Source organism: Falco cherrug, chromosome 9, assembly GCF_023634085.1.
Source record: "Falco cherrug isolate bFalChe1 chromosome 9, bFalChe1.pri, whole genome shotgun sequence".
NCBI classification, from domain to species: Eukaryota; Metazoa; Chordata; class Aves; order Falconiformes; family Falconidae; genus Falco; species Falco cherrug.
This window is the reverse complement of record NC_073705.1, coordinates 10552518-10569977: the sequence shown is the minus strand read 5'-3', so window position 1 is coordinate 10569977 and position 17460 is coordinate 10552518. Positions and strand designations below refer to the sequence as shown.

The 17460-nt window shown below is 45.0% G+C and overlaps 2 protein-coding genes across 4 annotated transcripts; one reads left to right on the top strand and one right to left on the bottom strand.

Moving 5' to 3' along the window:
• The first annotated feature begins 629 nt into the window (after positions 1–629).
• Positions 630–15802, top strand: PSMD5 (proteasome 26S subunit, non-ATPase 5). Of its 3 annotated transcripts, none has more exons than XM_055720532.1 (10): positions 630–901; positions 1103–1247; positions 1927–2040; positions 2486–2614; positions 3365–3474; positions 3893–4035; positions 4528–4719; positions 5570–5679; positions 6345–6485; positions 10700–10810. In XM_055720532.1, exons 1-10 carry the CDS (start codon positions 729–731, stop codon positions 10757–10759), a joined length of 1317 nt encoding a protein of 438 aa, XP_055576507.1. In that variant the 5' UTR covers positions 630–728; the 3' UTR covers positions 10760–10810. The 3 variants fall into 3 exon arrangements, with proteins under 3 accessions (XP_055576507.1, XP_055576508.1, XP_055576506.1); XM_055720533.1 differs by lacking the exon at positions 10700–10810 and adding an exon at positions 15681–15802 and having other exon boundaries at positions 631–901; XM_055720531.1 differs by lacking the exon at positions 10700–10810 and adding an exon at positions 7010–9041 and having other exon boundaries at positions 632–901.
• Positions 10873–15674, bottom strand: B3GALT9 (beta-1,3-galactosyltransferase 9). Its single transcript, XM_027809473.2, has 2 exons — positions 14604–15674; positions 10873–14252 (listed from the first exon to the last, which is right to left on the bottom strand). Exon 2 carries the CDS (start codon positions 12218–12220, stop codon positions 11102–11104), a length of 1119 nt encoding a protein of 372 aa, XP_027665274.2. The 5' UTR covers positions 12221–14252; positions 14604–15674; the 3' UTR covers positions 10873–11101.
• Positions 15803–17460: the final 1658 nt, after the last annotated feature.

The window sequence follows — 17460 nt, the reverse complement described above, 5'->3', positions numbered from 1 at the left end:
CGGTGGCAGCCGCCCCGCGCCCCCCTCCCCCCCCCGGGGCTTTCACATGGTCCTGGCAGCTGCTGGGGGACGCGTCTCCCCTGTTGTCCACGGGCTGAAAATGGGGTGGGAGCAGCGAACCCCGTGTTTTCCTGCAGCACAGCCCTGCTGTCCCCACGGTGTGAGGCAGCACATGGGGGTCCCGGCACTGCAAACCCTCCCAGCCAGGGGGGCAGCTCAGCCACCTCAACGTCGCCAGGGGAAACCCCCTGGTCCCCACTTGGGTGGGCGCGCTCTGCCCCTCCGGGCCCTGCTCCCCACGGCCCGCGGAGTGCCGCTGCCTGCCGGCGCTGCCCGGGCTCGCTGCACGGTGGGCCGGCGGCTGACCCTCACGGCTGCACGGCAGGTCGGCGGCGGACGTCGCCGCAGCGCCCCCAGCCCCCCTCCGCAAAACCGCCATTGACCCCGGACCCCCGGGCAGCGCAGACCCAGCATCCCCCACGCCCCTCACGCGGGACCCCGCCCCCTCCCGCTCTAACCCCGCCCCCTCCCGCTCTAACCCCGCCCCTCCCGCTCTAACCCCGCCCTTCGCACATCCCCCAATCAGACGGCGAGGTGGGCGGGACCAAGAGGGGGCGGGCCGCGGCCTCCATTTTGTTAAGACGTGACGGACGCGAAGGGGGCCCCTGGCGACGGCGCGGCGGTTGCTAGGGGCGGCGGGCTCTCGCGGTTCTCTCGGCGGCGCCAAGATGGCGGAGGCGGTGGTGGAGTTGCTGGAGCGGGCGGCCCGGCGGGAGGCGCCGCTGGAGGAGCTGCGGGCCCTGCGGCTCGCCGTGCAGGCCGTGCCCCCCGCGGCCCTCCGCGCCCGCCTCAGCGACGACCACCTGGGAGCGCTCTTCGCCCTCCTCAGCGTCAACAACCGGTGAGCGGCGGCTCGGTGTCGCGGCCTGGCCCGGCCCCGCCGCCTCCTCTCCCCCCTTCCCCCGGAGCGGGGTGGCTCCTGCTGCTGCCTCGTCTCCTTCCCTGCCCTCCTTCAGGGCGGGGGCTGGCACAGCTGAAGTTGTGCGAGCCGCTGGCGGCGTCCTTCTCCTGAAAGGCTTGGGTTTCTCTCTGTCCCATCCAGGGAGCAAGTGTCTGCGTGTGTTTCCATCCTGGAGAGGCTCCTGCGGGCCCTGGACCCGGTCTACGTGATTCAGAACCTCAGAGAAGAGCTTCAGAAAGGGCTTTTCCACCCCGATGACTCCGTGAAGATCCTCACCATATCTCAGGTACAGGGTTTTCCTCCGGGAGGAGGGGATGGAGCTCTGTCTTGAGCCAGGTTGGGTTAGGCCTAATCAGTTACTGTTGTTTCATGTCTTAATTTGTGATAGAAGCACTACATCAAGTGTTACCTGCAGGAATTGTGCTCTTAGGTGCTTATGCAATTTTGGATAAATACCGTGTAATGTGTTGGTATGCAGTGCTTCATGACGTGGCTGTTAAACACAACGTATAAAACTATGTCTTGACAGAAGTATCTTGTAAATGAATCTGTCACGTCTTCTGGATAAAGCTTTCTATGCCAGCACTGACAGTGGGTGCCGTAAGAATACAGCAGGTGCTGTAAGAATTAATTGCAGCAACATCTTGATATTCAGGATACTTTGAACAGTATTGTGGGAGCACTGAAGAGGAATAGGAGGTAGTAACTTGACACTTGCTGTGTTGATTTAAAAAGACAGAATTGTGCAATGTTGTGGTTTGGAATGGACTTCCAGAGGCTTCATGTCCAGCCCCCAGCTAAAACTGTGGCCAGCTTGCAGCAGGTGTCTTAGGGTATTGTCCAGTTGAGTTTTAAGTGTCTTCAAAGATGGTGATTTTGTCTGTCTGGAACTTTTTCCACTGTGCCCTTATTGTGCAAAAAGTTTTTGGTTTAATGTTATTTTCTATACTTAATCATTTCTTTAGGTTGGGAGGATTGTGGAAAATTCAGATGCTGTTACAGAAATTCTCAACAGTCCTGAACTATTACGGCAGATAATAAATTGCATCGGTGGAGAGAAAATAGCAGTGGCTAAAGAAGTAAGCGTTGCTTTCTTTTTTTTCTTCCTCTACAAACTGATGTAGGCAGTGCACAAAACGCCTTTTTTTAGTGTCTGATGACAGCCTCTACTCTTTATAAAGAAAAGAGCGCTTGTGTTGCTTGAGAGATGTTTTAAGCATATAGGTGCCTTAAGCCCAGAAATTACTTAAATGTGATAGAAAATTTACCTAGAATTGTTGTCTTCCAGTAGCTGTTGATGCCAAAGTGAACTCATAGATCTGAATTTGATGCCAGAGACTTTGATCACAGTAACCGTTACTAGCTCTTGTAAAGGAAAAGTGAACACAATTACAGTTTTAGATGTATAACTTGATTTAATGTGCTAGTTTCAACATTCTTTACTAAGTCCGGTCATCTTGGATTTTCTTCTCTCTTTGGTTTTGCTGTTTGTTTTTAATAATAAGCTCTTGGTTTTGCTTCCAGGCCATCAAGTCTCTCTCAAGAATAGCCCAGACGCAAGATGGCTTGGAGGCTTTATTTGTGAGCAGTTTGTTGAGTGACTTGAAAAATGTCATGGCAACAAACGATGTTGTTCGATACAGAGTATATGAGGTAGGGATGTGATCCATGTTAGCATTGGAATGGCATGATAATGCAGTTCTCTTGGACTGTAGTTCTGAATTACAATCTGGATTTTATGGCTTGCTTTCAAATTAGTGTTCATTACTGCTTTACAAATTTTTTCTTTATGCCTACATTTTGTCAAGACTAGAAAGGAGTAGGAAGAGTACAGCAGTGTTGGCCCTCAAATAATGTCATAACTTCTCTTTCTTAGTTTATGGTACAAAAATGTGAAGTACTGTTTATATCTTGTATTTGAACTTGTGGTGCCTAGGGCGTTGGAAGAGCTACACAGTTACTAAAGATGTAATAAAGTACTTGCTTCTCTGGAAGCTGCGGTAGTCACTCCACCTTTGGATGTGAAGTGCTAGTGAAACTTCCGGAGGGAGGAACAGAGAGAGATGCCAGGTGTGCCAGTCTAGCTGTGTATGGCAAAGGAGAAATAATACAGTTTAGCTATTCTAGACCTTAATGGGGATAGCCACAATGATCCTTTGAAGAAAAGATGACTGTGAATAGAAATCAAATGCATGTGCTGTCAACTCCGGAACTCCTTATGAACTTGTTTGAAGCAAACATTTAGGTTAATTATGGAAAAAATAATGAAATTCTGTATTTCATATATATATATGTGTGTGTGTGTGTGTGGTTAGCTAGCATTAGAAGACTTGGTCATTACTGTGAATTGTTATCATTATGGTTTTTTAAACAATCTTCCCCCCTCCCCATGCTTTTATTTAGTTAATTGTTGAGATTTCTTCGGTGTCAGCAGATTCGCTAAATTACTGTGCAAACAGTGGATTAATATCAGAGTTAATTGGAGAGCTGACTGGAGATGATATGCTGGTCAGGTATGTTGGTAGTCAATTTGCCAATGAGATTTCCCCTATTGTTAAAACTCTGATGTTTGGTATTAACATAACACTCTTTAAACACATTTTTGTATGTTTCTTGTGGAACACTTTATCTGCCTCTTCTTTAATAGTCTGGAATGTAGAATACTGTATACTTAAATTTGAGAACCAAGGTGAACTTTCCTCAGTATATTGTTATAATTGTAATGCTGGGCTGTGGTATAAACACTTGAGAATTCTTTCTAGCTGTATCCTTAAGTAAGATATCTGAGTGAGCTTGGCAGAGCATTGGACAGTTAGGGTAGTTGGTTTTTGGTTTGTTTGGATTTTGTCTTAAGGGTAGAAAACCTGTTTTTCTTAGAGTACTGCAAAACCTCATCTGAAATAGGCCAAAATAACTGTTTGTCTGTTACAGAGCTACATGTATAGAGATGGTGACTTCACTGGCCCATACCCCACATGGGCGTCAGTATCTTGCTCAACAAGGAGTTATCGATAAAATTTCAAACATCATTGTTGGTGCGGAGTCTGATCCTTTCTCAGGCTTCTATTTACCAGGTTAGACCATGCATTTCTTGTTTCCAGTGTTTACTGCTTCCTTTTATTAAGGAGTTAAACTGAGAGGACTGTTAAGTCTCTGTTTTGAAAGCTCATATGAATCTTTGACTGTTAGAACGTGTCTATTGGGTGTTTACAAAAAATGCTGAAGGATAGGCTAACACATGAGTAACGTTACTCATTAACAGTGGTAGTACATGTAAGATCTGGAGAGACTGTACTATAGGTTTTACGTTTGTGTTATTGTAGTCTTTTTTTTTTTATGAATTAAAAAAGGCAGCTGTTACATCATGAATTTAAGTAACTTCCAAAATATTGGCTTGTTCCTTAGTTCTGTCCTTACTGTGATGCCTTTCACAAACAGTATTCAGACTTAAGTTTGTTTATGATGCTGAATTAATATTAATAATTTAATGTATATTTAATTTTGCCATTGCTAGTTACTGTTCCTTCATTCTGAATTCTTTTTTTTTCTTTTTTTCTTCCTCTCAGGATTTATTAAATTTTTTGGAAATCTGGCTATTGTAGATAGTCCACAGCAGATCTGTGAACGGTACCCTGTATTTATGGAAAAAGTCTTTGAAATGGCAGAAAGTCATGATCCGACCATGATTGGAGTGGCTGTGGACACACTAGGAATCCTGGGATCAAATGTGGAAGGCAAACAGGTTTTACAGAAAACTAGTTAGTAGCTTTTTTTTTTTTCCCCCCACCCCCCAATAAAACTTTCTCAGTATGTCATAATATACAAGAGTGAATTGGTTTGGTGTAATTGAGAAAGGAATTGAAAAATGTATTTATTTATTTATCGAGTAATCAAGGGTGTCTGAATAGCTGTGCTATACCAGATAAAGCGTTTTTTTAAACTCTCTTGCCAGGCATGGCAGTGCAAAACGACTGGCAGCTAGAATTCTGGTATCACAAGCGTGATTAGAATCATTCTCTTCTAGTGAGCTGCATCATATGAATCATCAGTAGTTGTGTTATATTTTGGATCCCTCTGGGTCTACTGATGTCATGACCTTCTCACCAGAATTAGAAAACCATGAACTTTCATGTAATGATGCTTTCCATAAAGACAGCATTGTTCTTCTTTACTACAAAACTGTTCAGAGGATTGAAAAATATGTGCTAGACTTCTTGCTGCTAGTCCAACCTTTGGTTTTGAAGTGAAAACCTTTATTAGCAGGTAGCTACTGGAGCATTGTAGAACAGGATTGAAGGTTTCTAATTACAAGTGTACTTAAGTCCATACTTCCCAAGGTAACTCAATTGACACAACTTAATTTTTTGGAAATGTTTGAATAGTCTGGAGAATTAACATAAAAGCTTTGGATTTGCCAGTCTTAGATCCATATGAAGCAAAGAGAATCTTACGCTGCTTTTATTGGAGTGGATCAAGAAGTTGCCTTTCTCAGGCTTAATGTGCAACACTGTGCCAGTTAATGTAGTATAATGTTACTGACAGGTAACACTCTACTCCTGTAGAGGTCTGTCTGAATTAATTAAAAGCACTTTGTTTTTATTTTCAAAGGAAGTAGGTTTCAAAATCTGTTAAGCAGAATAGGGCACCAGGCAAAGAATGCCCCCACAGAGTTACGACTTCGATGTTTGGATGCAATTTCAGCTCTTCTTTATTTGCCTGTAAGTTTTTTGTGATTTGGTTTGTTGTCTCTCTCTTTTTTTTCTTTGACGTCTACAAGAATGAAATTATTGTGCATCTGACTAATTGTGTGAAGACCTTTTGCAGCATCTAGCTTAGGCAGTAGTGATAGCTTTCTAGTATTCTGTATCGTTAACTTCGCTATTTTGAAATTCCCTGATTTATTTGTTTGCTTAAAGTTTGAGTTTGTAAGAAGCCAGGTGTTCTGAAATCTCTTTATAAAACACAAAGTCAAGAGACATTGGTGAGGAAAGAGACTAAACACTTAAATATTCTTGTTCGTTAAAGGAGTAGTGGCAAACTGCTCTAATCCCTGTATATGTTCTTTAGATCCAGTGATCTGCTTTTAATAGCATAGCTCCAAGTGAGGGAGTAAGCCGTTTTCATTTGTCTTGCAGAGCTGTACTGCAGCACAGCACTTACCTTTTGTATCAAGATCAATTTATTTAAATCTGTCCTCCAAGCTAAATGAAGTACAGAAGGCCATTTCTTCATTCCTGAAAATAAGTTGAGAATTTAAACCATTTCAGTTTAATCTGCCAGGAGTTTGTTTTGAATAACTTCCTTAACTATTGAACGTACACTCAAAACTTGAAAGTTTTTCGTAATCCTAATCAAACTCTTTCACTTTTGTATGTGAGTGTAGCCAGAGCAGCAGACAGAAGACCTTTTAAGGATGACTGAATCATGGTTCACATCCTTGTCTAGCCAGCCGCTGGAACTCTTCAGGAGCATCAGTACTCAACCGTTCCCTGATCTGCACTGCGGGGCTTTGCGGGTTTTTACTGTAAGTACTTCTTGTTTTCAAAGATTACATAGTGAATTGTATTGCCATTCAGTCTCAGATATTTTTAAGTGAATGCCACAGACTTCTTGCTGAAGCCCTGAAGCAGTCAGAAATAAGGCCTTTCTCATTGTGCCCCACTTGCATTCACCATTTAAATAATGCAGCAGACATGTCATGTTTTTAATGCTTATTTTCTTGTAAATTGGAGAGATACAAAATGAAAACAAAAGCACAAGCTATGCTCTAGGGTGCTGCTTAAATGTCAGAGGCACTGCTGTGATAATTCACTTAAGACTTTAAAGATAAGCACTGAGCTGTACTTGTTTTCCAGTGTTAAACCCTGCTGCTTGATTTGAGTGTGTAACTATTCGTAGAACAAATATCCAATTTAATTTTTTTCTGTTCCTTGGCTATTTGCATAACAGCCTACCATGTAACTGTTTTTTCATTTGTTTTTAAAATGAGGTGTTTCCCCTTCCCCCCTCTTCTTTTTTTTTTTTTTTTTTTTTTTCCTTCATGTTTAGGCTATTGCAAATCAACCATGGGCCCAGAAGTTGATGCTTGACAGTCCAGGGTTTGTGGAGTACATTGTAGACAGATCTGTGGAGCCTGACAAAGCTTCGAAGGATGCCAAATATGAACTGGTTAAGGCCCTTGTAAACTCTAAAACGATTGCGGAAATTTTTGGAAATCAGTATTACCTGAGGCTTAGGGCTTACTTGCGTGAAGGCCCTTATTATGTTAAGGCAGTTTCTACTACAGCCGTGGAAGGAGCAGAGTAATGTCACTGATAACTTGGTTCCCCTTCTTACAAACAGTGATACTGAAATAGATGTTAAGATAAAAGGTGTAAAGACTCTCCACACTGGAGTCTCTCTAAGTTGTCTGTTCAAAGGAATCTGAAGCACTTTGACTCTATTTGAAATGAGAGTCTTGAGAGCAAATAAAAACCCTATAGGGCACAGCGTAGTTTCCCATAGAATGTCATGGCAGAAGTTGTCTGCGTACTGTTGTGAGACAAGTAACCACAGTAAGCACTCATCAACTGCTGCCTGTGTTTATTTTGCAGAAGTTACTACTGTTTGGTTAAACAGTTTTTGGGTTTGGAGTTCCTATCGTGTTTTCTCAGTAGATTACAGTTCAATTAAAAATAACCACAAACACCTCGAGGTTTGTAACCTCACATGCTGCCATAGTGTCTCTCTTTATTAAATGTTTAATATCTGCCAAAGTTGGCACTTGCATGGAAAATGCTCTTTTAGCCAGTCATATTTTGTCAGAAACTGTTGGTAAGAGTAAGTTAGTAACGTTCTGTCCACATGAGGGAGTACGAACTGGATTCTCTTATATTTTCAACTTGCTGAATGTGAGTCTTGCTTGAATAAATAAACCTAAATATTGTTTACATTTTATGCTGAGGATGAAGAAAAAGCTTTTAGCCCTTCTAAAAACAAGATTAGTGCACACTAATGTATAAAACCAAATTGGGAGCTTTGTCTCCCTTGTTGACTGCGACTTTGTATGGCAGCTCAGGTTACTTGCTCGAAAGGAGCATGAGCCATAGCACTACAAGTCTACTTCAGAACCAAATCTTAAATTGTTTACGCTATTTTTTAAGAGATAAATTTTTTTAATTTTAAGTGTTGTTTTGAAAATGCCATTTTAGTTGCCCGAGTTAGATAAAAGGGTAAAACCATAAAGCTTTCATGTTTAAGGGCATGAACTGAGTTAGGAGTATGGAAATGTAGTACCCTATGAAGCTGTAATCTTTTGAAGATGGTCAGCTAGCTGCAGATGAGAAACAAGACTAGTTGGACACTCTAGTGACACTTGATGTGTCTTTGTCCATAAAGAGAGACCATAATGTATGTTATACAAAAGGTTTTTATTATTTTTGTTGAGGATGTAAGAAGCAGATCTGAGGAATAGCTGGGGGGAGCAAAATAAGAAGTGAAATTACTTTTGGGCTTATTGTAGTAGTGTGCCAAGTCAGGTATACCGCTGTGGAAAGCACTCGTCCTGTGTCCCCACTCTGCGAAGTGAAGCAGGATGATCTAGTCATGTAGTAACTCTCCTCTTGCCTTGTAGCAGCTTTGAGCTGCAGCAGAGGTGATGGCATTGCCTGCCAAAAATCGCTGGCGCGGAGTCAGAGTGGGCTCAGAGGAGCAGGGTATTTGGGGAAGATCCCTTGATGTTTAATACACTATCTGAACGCAGGTGGTCTACCTTGTTGCTTATGATCCAAGATGTACAAAAATTGTCATCCAACATTACGCTACTGCTAATGCTTTCATCCTAGATATGCATAATAAACATCTGCTAGTGAGAAGTGCGGTATGCAGTGTCTCATTTGTGAACAGAGAGAGCACAGAAGCTTCATGAATCCTGCATCCAGAAAACCCATGAAAGCACTAAAAAAGAAACAAAAGAGTATAGAAGTCCTTAGTTTGCACTTGTATTGGATAATTCAGCTTTGTTGTTTGAGGTGGCTTTGTGCGCTAGTAGCTCTGTATGAGCTGTATACTAAATTCTCAGTAAAAGAAATAAATATGTAAACCTTTTCTGCAATTCATGAGTCTCTTCCATGTGTGTTTTCAGCTGTTGCTTTTGAAAGCCACTCTGTGTGCTAAGTCTTTAGCATCTGCTTTGCATGGTACGTTTGCCAAATGCAATATTTTAGAATACACAGAGATGCCAAACAAGGGATTTTTTTATATATGCACATATGCTTTATTTTCTTGGGCTTTGAGCTCAACATTCTGATTAATTGATCAGGCGCTTACCCCTTATTTTCATGTGTTGTTCCCTACCAATCCTGTATATTGCCATAGGTTTTATATGGTGCTGCTGGTGTATCTTATATACAATGGAAAAAATGTAAGTGTGTTGTACCTGTCCTCCCCCCCCTGTAAACTAACAGGTGGGGATAATGGAGGGAAAAAAACAGAAGAGGAATGATGGAAAAGGAAAACTGAGGTCACATGCTGAACTTGATGAACTTGGTTTAAAAAAACCCACTAAAACCAACCAACCAAAAAACCCAAAATGACAACTCCTCGTTTGACCCTGGTTAACAAGCAGCATAATTTGGTACTTAAGAACTGTGGAGCCTTCAGAGCATACCTCCAATTCCTTCGGTCACAGCGGGAAGGGTAGGTGGGGCTCTTGAAGGTACATGTCTGTCTCTTCCCATGTGTGTCTGTCACAGCTGTAGAATGAGTCTGTCCACCTAGCCTTTTTGCTGCTGAAAGAGCTGAAACGGGGGAGTTAATCTGGAGGACGTAGGCATGGGTGGGTTGTGTTCTGTGACTGATTCCTAATTTGGGGAATTTTTATATTTAGAGTAAGGTCGTTGTTGCCCATGTGCTGGTGAATCTGTTCTGACTTCACTGCTGATGCTGTTCTCCAGCATAATGTTACTCACAGGTGTTAAGGCCAGAAGGGACCATCCCAATCATCTACTGTGACCTCCTGTGTTACAAAGGCCGTATGATGGTATCTGGTCATATCTGCACTCAGCTGAATGATCTGCGGTGAAATCAAATAGCATTTATTGAACTTCTAATATTGATTCAAATTTTACATTCAAGAAAACAAATTGTTTAGCAGGTAGACTGAACTACGCTTCCTCACACTTGAACCCAATTATTCCTCTATTTCTGTTCAGAGTTTCTCTAACTTCTGGACACTGGCTTTTGGCATGGCTTTCATGCGCAGACCTTGGAGTCCAATGCTGTCTCGGGTACACTCAGGCCAAAATAAAGTCACCTGCTGGCCTCCTTCAAATGATTAATTGGCAGTTAATTACTGTTTGTTCTGTGCACTTTTACTGCTCCTGCCCTGCACCATGATTTCTGAAATACAGATAATCATAACTGGAAAAACATGTAACTAATGTTATCAATGATACAACCAACAGGGAAAACAGCATCTCTATTTCAGCAGTTTCATAGACAGAAACAAGTGGAGCAGCTACTTAAATTACGAGCTTAAAGAGGGGGAAAAAAAAAAATGTTTCGGCATTGAGTAAGCTTCTGCTTGTGTTGGGTGTTTTTCTGATGCCATGACTGACAGAAATACAAGATTCTTTCACAAGTGAGTTAGATTTCTCTCCTAGAATCTCCCCGGGCTGTTTACCTAAGCAATTCCCATGGTGGTTCAATGTCTGTTGCCATTCTAAGCTGTTCTGTATTTTCCCTGGTATTGTAAAACAGGCTGCTCAGAGCTCCCGGCTGTGGACAGAAAAATTCCCCTCTGTTACTAAACAATTTTGAAGGAGATGATGCCTCACTCAGATACAACATGCAGAAGGAGTTTTGGCATAAGGTAGGGGACTTCAGGAGTCTGGAAAACACTGGATGGATACGGATGAAGTTTCTTGGAGTACTTTTTTTTTTTTTTTTTTTTTTTTAATTGTATGCATTCACTTGTAGGTACTTAAGTAGCTAGAGTACATACAGTTCATCCCTTCCTGCTGTAACACACTATAGCATTGAGAATCCACTTTCTGTTGCAGGGAAGAGAGCTAACCTTGAGAGGAGATCGTTATTACTAAATATTAACAGGTAAAACAGCTGGTAAAAGAAAATTTAGACTTCCTTTGCAGAAGTTAAAACTTAATTGATGAAATGAAGAACCTCATTTTTCAGTATATCTAAGTTAAACTGTTTGAACTTATCAACATAGGTCAAAACCTTGCAGGACACCAGACCATAGTAAGTTTCCAGTAATGAGCAATCGTTCCCGTCACTTGTTTCCTTCCAGTCTTTAAATAACTCATCCTCTTTCATGTTGGAAGAGGTGAAAATGAATTTATAGCAGCATCGATTGTAGCTGATGTGCTTTTCCCCAGAAAACCGAGAGCTATGAATGGGAGCGATGCCAGCTTTTTTAGCACAGATCCCGACAAAAATATCGGGGGGCACTGAAACTGGCACCTCCTTGGTGGCCACATACACCTTGCGAGCGACGTCCTGGGACATGACAAAAGCGCTCCCGTCACAGTAATCGGGGTAGAACTCCTCTGGGTATTGATGGATGGGAATAAAGCCAGGGCTCGCCGGGTCTCTGTCAGGCACTCCTTGATGAACGACCCTCCCAAGGTAGATGTCCTCCAGCTGTGTTAAGCTAAGCAAGTATCCAGCCAGACTTGGAATACCGACAAACACGTCTTCATCTGTTTTAAGAATATACCTTGCATGGGGACAGAAAGTCACCATCCACTCCACGCTCATCAACATCTTCTGTGTCTGTGTCTCGGGGGAATCGATGAAGCTGCCTTCAATAATGTCTCTGTGCTTTTGAGACTCCTCATTGATCTCCTGCTGGGTGGTTACTGAAGCTGGCTTTCCTAAAGCAAACAGAGTCAGGACAGCATAACCTCGGGTGTCTGTCACGTTGCCCCACGTCTGCCTGATCACGTTGCGCCTTGTCCTGTTTTCTGGGCTACTGCAGACAAGAACGAGCAAAAATATCTCTTGGTCGGAGCATGTTGCTGCGCTGCGGACCGTGTAAGAGAGATTGGCCTTTAGAGGATCCGTATCTAGCTTCCTGGCCCTCTCCCGAATGTCAAGAGCCTTTGCATCGGTGTAAGAAAGAGGCAATGACCGCAGGAAGTATTCCTCCAGTAAATCTGCTCCGAAAAGCAGCACGTGGAAAAGCAAGAAGTTAAAGAGAATGAAGCACCACTGGTGAGTCCGGAGCCTGCAGAGTGTCAGCTGGGGAAGAGCAGACATGGACACTGAATTCTCTTGCTACTAGAACAGAAAAGCTTTCCTTCCTTTTATAATATATTAATGCAAAAAAATTACGACTTTTAGACTGTGGTCTTTGTGTTATTAGTGTAAGGCTCTTTTTCCTCCTAGAAACCTGAGCAACCCTATTCTTGTGGCACAGCGAGATCCCAAACTGAGAAGGATGTTGCTATGCTGTAGGTGAGAAGGCTTCTTTCTGTGCATCCATGCATGGAAGTACTGAGGAATAACCTGCAATTAGTATTTTCTGGGTTTAACCTGTTACTGGAGGCCTGAGATGAGGACCTATAATGTTAATGTGTCCTCAAAGGAGAGCTTTTGGCAAGCACCATGTGAAAGCTGGCAGGGTAAGGAGCTGGTGGGGAAACTGTTATCGCCGCTGTCGTGCGGGTGCAGCATCGTGCTAGCCCCTGTGCTGCAGCTGAGTAACGAGCCCGAGCACTCACCTGCATGGCAGCAGGAGTTCTCCCTGCGGCGGGGTCCACGTTAACGTCGGAGGCAGTTTCTCCCTGGCAGAGGCTTGCTGGACAGCATCTGTATCTGGGTCTGCAGGATCCAGTTACTGCCCAGTACCCAGACACCGGCTTCCAACCGCCTGGGTGGGGGGAAAGATGATCCCAGGGAGCGATCGCATTGCAGCTGCGTAACACACAAAGCGAGCAAAACTCTAGCCGTTCCCTTTATTAATTTCTGGCACTTGGGCTTGGGCATCTGAGAAATAAGTGAAGCGACTGCTAGTGCTCGCTGGGTGAAAGGGGTCCCCCCAGTGCTGTTGCAAGTCGGTGCCAGCTCTGCCCGTTTGTTGCTGTTTTTCTGGGCTTTTCTTTTTTACAGCTGTGCCATTTTGGTGTCGGTTCGCCAGTCCATGGCAGGTAACCCCCACATTGAGCACTCTGCATCTCCTGAGATGGAGATGTGGGGTGTGAACTTGTGGGTTTGCCTTGTGTGAGGTCCCCACGGACACGGAGAATGCCCCAAGGCTGTGGGCACTGCGGCTGTCCCTAGCATGTGGGGAGAGGGGTACCAAGAGGCCCCCCCTGTGCTGGGCTTGCAACTGCAGGAGCTGTGAGCCTGCTCCAGGTGAGGTGCCTCACTCTGCTGTCTTGATTGCTCCAGAGTTAAGGAAGCAGAGGGCATCGGTCAGTACCAGGCTGACTCCTTGAAGCCAGGCGCGAAGAAGAAGGGGCTGTGCAGGGAGCTGGCGGTGCTCAGCCAGAGGGCCTGTGGCCAGGAGGCTGGGGACATTCTGCTGCGTCCCCCCCACCTCTCACGGCTCTCGCATCCATTTAGTGAAGCGAGGCTGTGAACTGTAAGAAGCTGTGTTGGAGGGTCCTTTGCTTTCTGTCCACACAGTGTCACCCTGTGGTTTTAAATGACTGTATGTATTTATGCTTTTGTGGTGGTTGCGTGTCCTAGTGAAGAGCAGCGATGATCTACTCCTGGCCGGGCTCCTGCCTTCGGCGGTGGCCTCGGCTGTGCCAGAGGCTCCACGTGTTAATGTTGGCCCAGCCGCGGGCTGTGCTGGAGCTGCCTGGGCTGGGGAGCCGCGGGGGACTGGAAGTGCTGGAGGGGCAAGTGCCAAAGACACCACAAACAGGATGGAGGTGTCAGCAGGGGTGAGAGCTGGGTTTGGCAGCAGGGCTGTGAGCCGTGGGGCCCGTAGAGCACTGACGGGGGAGCAGGGCTCGTGGGTCCTGGGCAGCTGGAGGGGCGGATGATGGCACTGATGCTGTTTGATGGGCAAATTGTGGCAGGAGGTGTCAGCCTCCTTCAGCACAAATATGGGAACTCCAGCCTCTGTGTGAAAGCAGAGAGAGAGGTGGTGATTTTTTATTTTTATTTTTTCATTTTGAAAATATTTCTCATAGATAAGGATGCATTTCTGTTAACTGCATCCTTGGGTGAAAGGGCGCAAGGAGAATGCAGCGTTGCTGTGGTTTGCCTTAGCTGTGTGCCTTGCGAGGGTGTGATGCTCTGACTGTTGCAGTCCTCCCTGAAGCATCCTTAGGGGAGCCTGTATGCGGCGAATGAAGAGACGGGATGCAGCTTGATGCAAGCAAATGTCAATTTATTGTACAGAAGCACGAGTTTTTATACACTTTCAGAAGCTGCGCGTTTTAAACAGATTGGTTCTTGAAGCTAAGCCTTGCATCCTAGGCAATCCCTGATTGGTGGTTAACTACCATCAATTAACCGCAAGGTGTTACCTTTCCTTGGTGCCAACCTTGGCGCCATCCGTCTCCCACTCCCCTGTGCTCTGCAAACATGCCCCATCATGTTAATTGTTGTCTAGACAAGCTCGAGCACATTCCCCTCAGCTAACTGATTGCCATGCATGGTCCTAGTTTCCAGACCGCTCCTGCACCTGTATCAGCCAGATGTCCCAGGGAGATGGAGAAGAACTTTGATTTCTGGCTTGGGGTGATGGAGGGTTAATTCTCCAGCTGTGGCTGAGCCCCCCAGCTCTCCCAGTGCCTGCCCCTGGTTCTGTGGCAGTGTGGGGAGCACTTTCCCATGCATGTTGGGTAATCTGCACTGATGTAGAGAGCAGCTGGAATGACAGGAGAAACCAGGTCCCCAAAGTGTGGTCACAGCTTGGGAGTACATAGTGTCCCTTTGAAAGATGGCCCAGACACACAGAGTGTGCAAGTCCCAATGTGGACCTGGGCTTTAGGCTCTCCAAAACTCGGAAGAACTCCTTTCACAGAGCTTGTGTGTCAGCTGGGCTACAGCTTCATCTGGACCAGCCTCACAATCATTATAATCCTTGCAGAAGTTGTGCTTTGAAGCTTGGCAGGCTGTGATCATGGGAAGTGTCAGTTAAATGTGTTCTCTGAAATAAAAAGCTAATGAGGAAATATTTTTAATGTACAATAATATAGCACTATAGCCCCAGATACCCATCCTGGGAAAAAAATTCCTCCTTTGAAGATGCTCCGTCTCCATCTAAACCATTTAATAAGCAAATAAACACTAGCATTTGAAACCACTTGCTTTAAAAATTGTGCATTTTTAGAATAATAATATAATAATAATAAAACCCACATGTGTATCATCCCTGTTGCAATTACGCACAGCATGGTGCTTGCTGTACTTCTGAAGTCATTTCTTCAGCACTGCTTTGTGGTGGCGGCAGGAACTTCAAACAGCCGTAGATATGGGGTGTATAAGATTAACACTGTCCAACCACAGCCGGGATGCAGGCAGCTCTTGGATGTGGGGTTTTGTTTATCTGAATGGTCTGGCTGAGTACCACTGGGAGGAAGTGGAGGAAGAGAAACAAAAAGACTGCTGAAGGGTAAAGTAACTCATCTGGGGGTGCCACAAACCCCCCCAGCTCCAGGGGGTTTGCCTGGGGGTGATCCCTCCATCGCCTTGAAACCCCAGGCTTTGGGCAACAGTAAAGCACAGCAGCTTATGATGATCTTATCTCACTTTTCAGATGGATAAAGTCAAACACGTTCAGGGAAAATCTCACCCTGCTCCGTGAGATCCAAGAATTCCCAGAAGAATTCACTCCAAGAAGAGTCAATTCAGGACCCCAGAGTGGCTGAAGTCAGGTCAGTCTGGGGAAAGCAGTGCTGCTCCTACAGCTCCACTTAAGCCCTGAAAAATCCTATGGCTATAAATCAGGGAAACAACCAGGAAAACAGGTTTTTCTGAGCCATGGGGCTATAATTTGCTTTATGTAAAACGCTTTCATGTTTTCCTTAAAATTGTACGTCCGAGCAAACCTCATTACGGCAGCGGTGATGTACTGATAACGCTGTAGACAACCTGACTGGCATATGAACAGTGAGTGCTTAGACTGAAGGATGTTTGGAGTTTGAGATTGGTTTTTTGGGGAGGACAGGGCCCTGAACTCCCGTGATATCCAAAGATAAAAGCAATGATGCCCACAGGGCGTTGGGAGATGCTGTTGAGCAGGATGAGCCTAGGACTGGAGCTGTGGGGCGGGCAGCTGTGGTGCAACGTGCTGCAGGGGAGCAGCCGTACCCACAGCTTCTTAAAATGTCTCTTAAAGTCTCCTGGTTTCCCTCGCAACGCTATGAACATTTGGAAGGGGGGAGCAGAGCCCGGCTTGTTTCGTTCTGCTCGACTCCACTTCATGAAAATGCGAAGGCTTTGGATGACGCACCGTTCTCCAGGCACTGGTGCAGGCGAGGGCGGGTGGATTGGGGAAAACCAGTGAAAATTGGTTTTTCCAATATAAGTTTGCTCCAATATAAAAAAACCTTGAACTCTGCCTGCCCCAGGTGGCCGTGCGGTCACTCCGTGCTGCGCGCTGTCCTTCCCTGCAGGGTGGATAACCCTCTCCACCCCCACCACAGTCCCCCTGCTCCCAGTATCTTCCCAAAACCTGGGTCCATCCCAGGCAGGCTTTCAAATCTTTGCTCGACGACTCCTGCTCCAGAGATGTGCCAGATCCTGCCTGCGTAGCCCATCTGTGAGAAGGTGGGTTTTCCTTGCACAACAGGCTCTTTCCGTGAGGCACTCCCCGTGTCCTTGCCTAGCTGCTTCTTTTAAGGGTCAGCGATGTCCCCTGTCACAGAGCACCCTCTGTGGCCCCCAGCTGGGATGCTTGTGGGAGGGCAAAGCACTCCCAGGTGTTTTGGACCTTGACCAAAGGGTCGCCTCTATTTACAACCAGCCTTTCACAGTGGTTTACCGGTGTACGCGGACCAGATAGTGCAAGGGGCTGCCAAGGGACCTGCCTGGTTTTTAGTAACAGCATCAGCTGCAATAAATAAAAGGAGACAATTGTTTTGGCCTTAGTCACCTAATAGCAATGTTTTGACGTGAAGCTATGATTCAGCTCTTGCAGGCAATTCTTCACCTTAAGTTCTCTGTGAAGCTTGGGACATGACGGAAGAGAAGGGTTTGTAAGAGTTACACAGGGTGCATCCATTTGGTTTTTGATATTTAACATCCCTTTTGGGTCTTATTAGTAGAAAACTTAAAAACAAGCTGCCAAACCAGAGCGCTGATACACCAGACAGATTAGCTGCTCCCAGTACACAAATGAGGGTGTCTTTTCTTCCTATTTAATGGCTCAGTTGACTGGGTTAAAAACATATTTTTATAGCCAAGTTCCTAGCATTCATTTTTTCTTTGCATACATCACTCTCAGAGTTACAGAGCTCTATCTTTTTGTATGGGTATGTTTGATTATTACTTCTTGAGTTTAATGACAGCTTTGACAACTAACTACCACTATATTC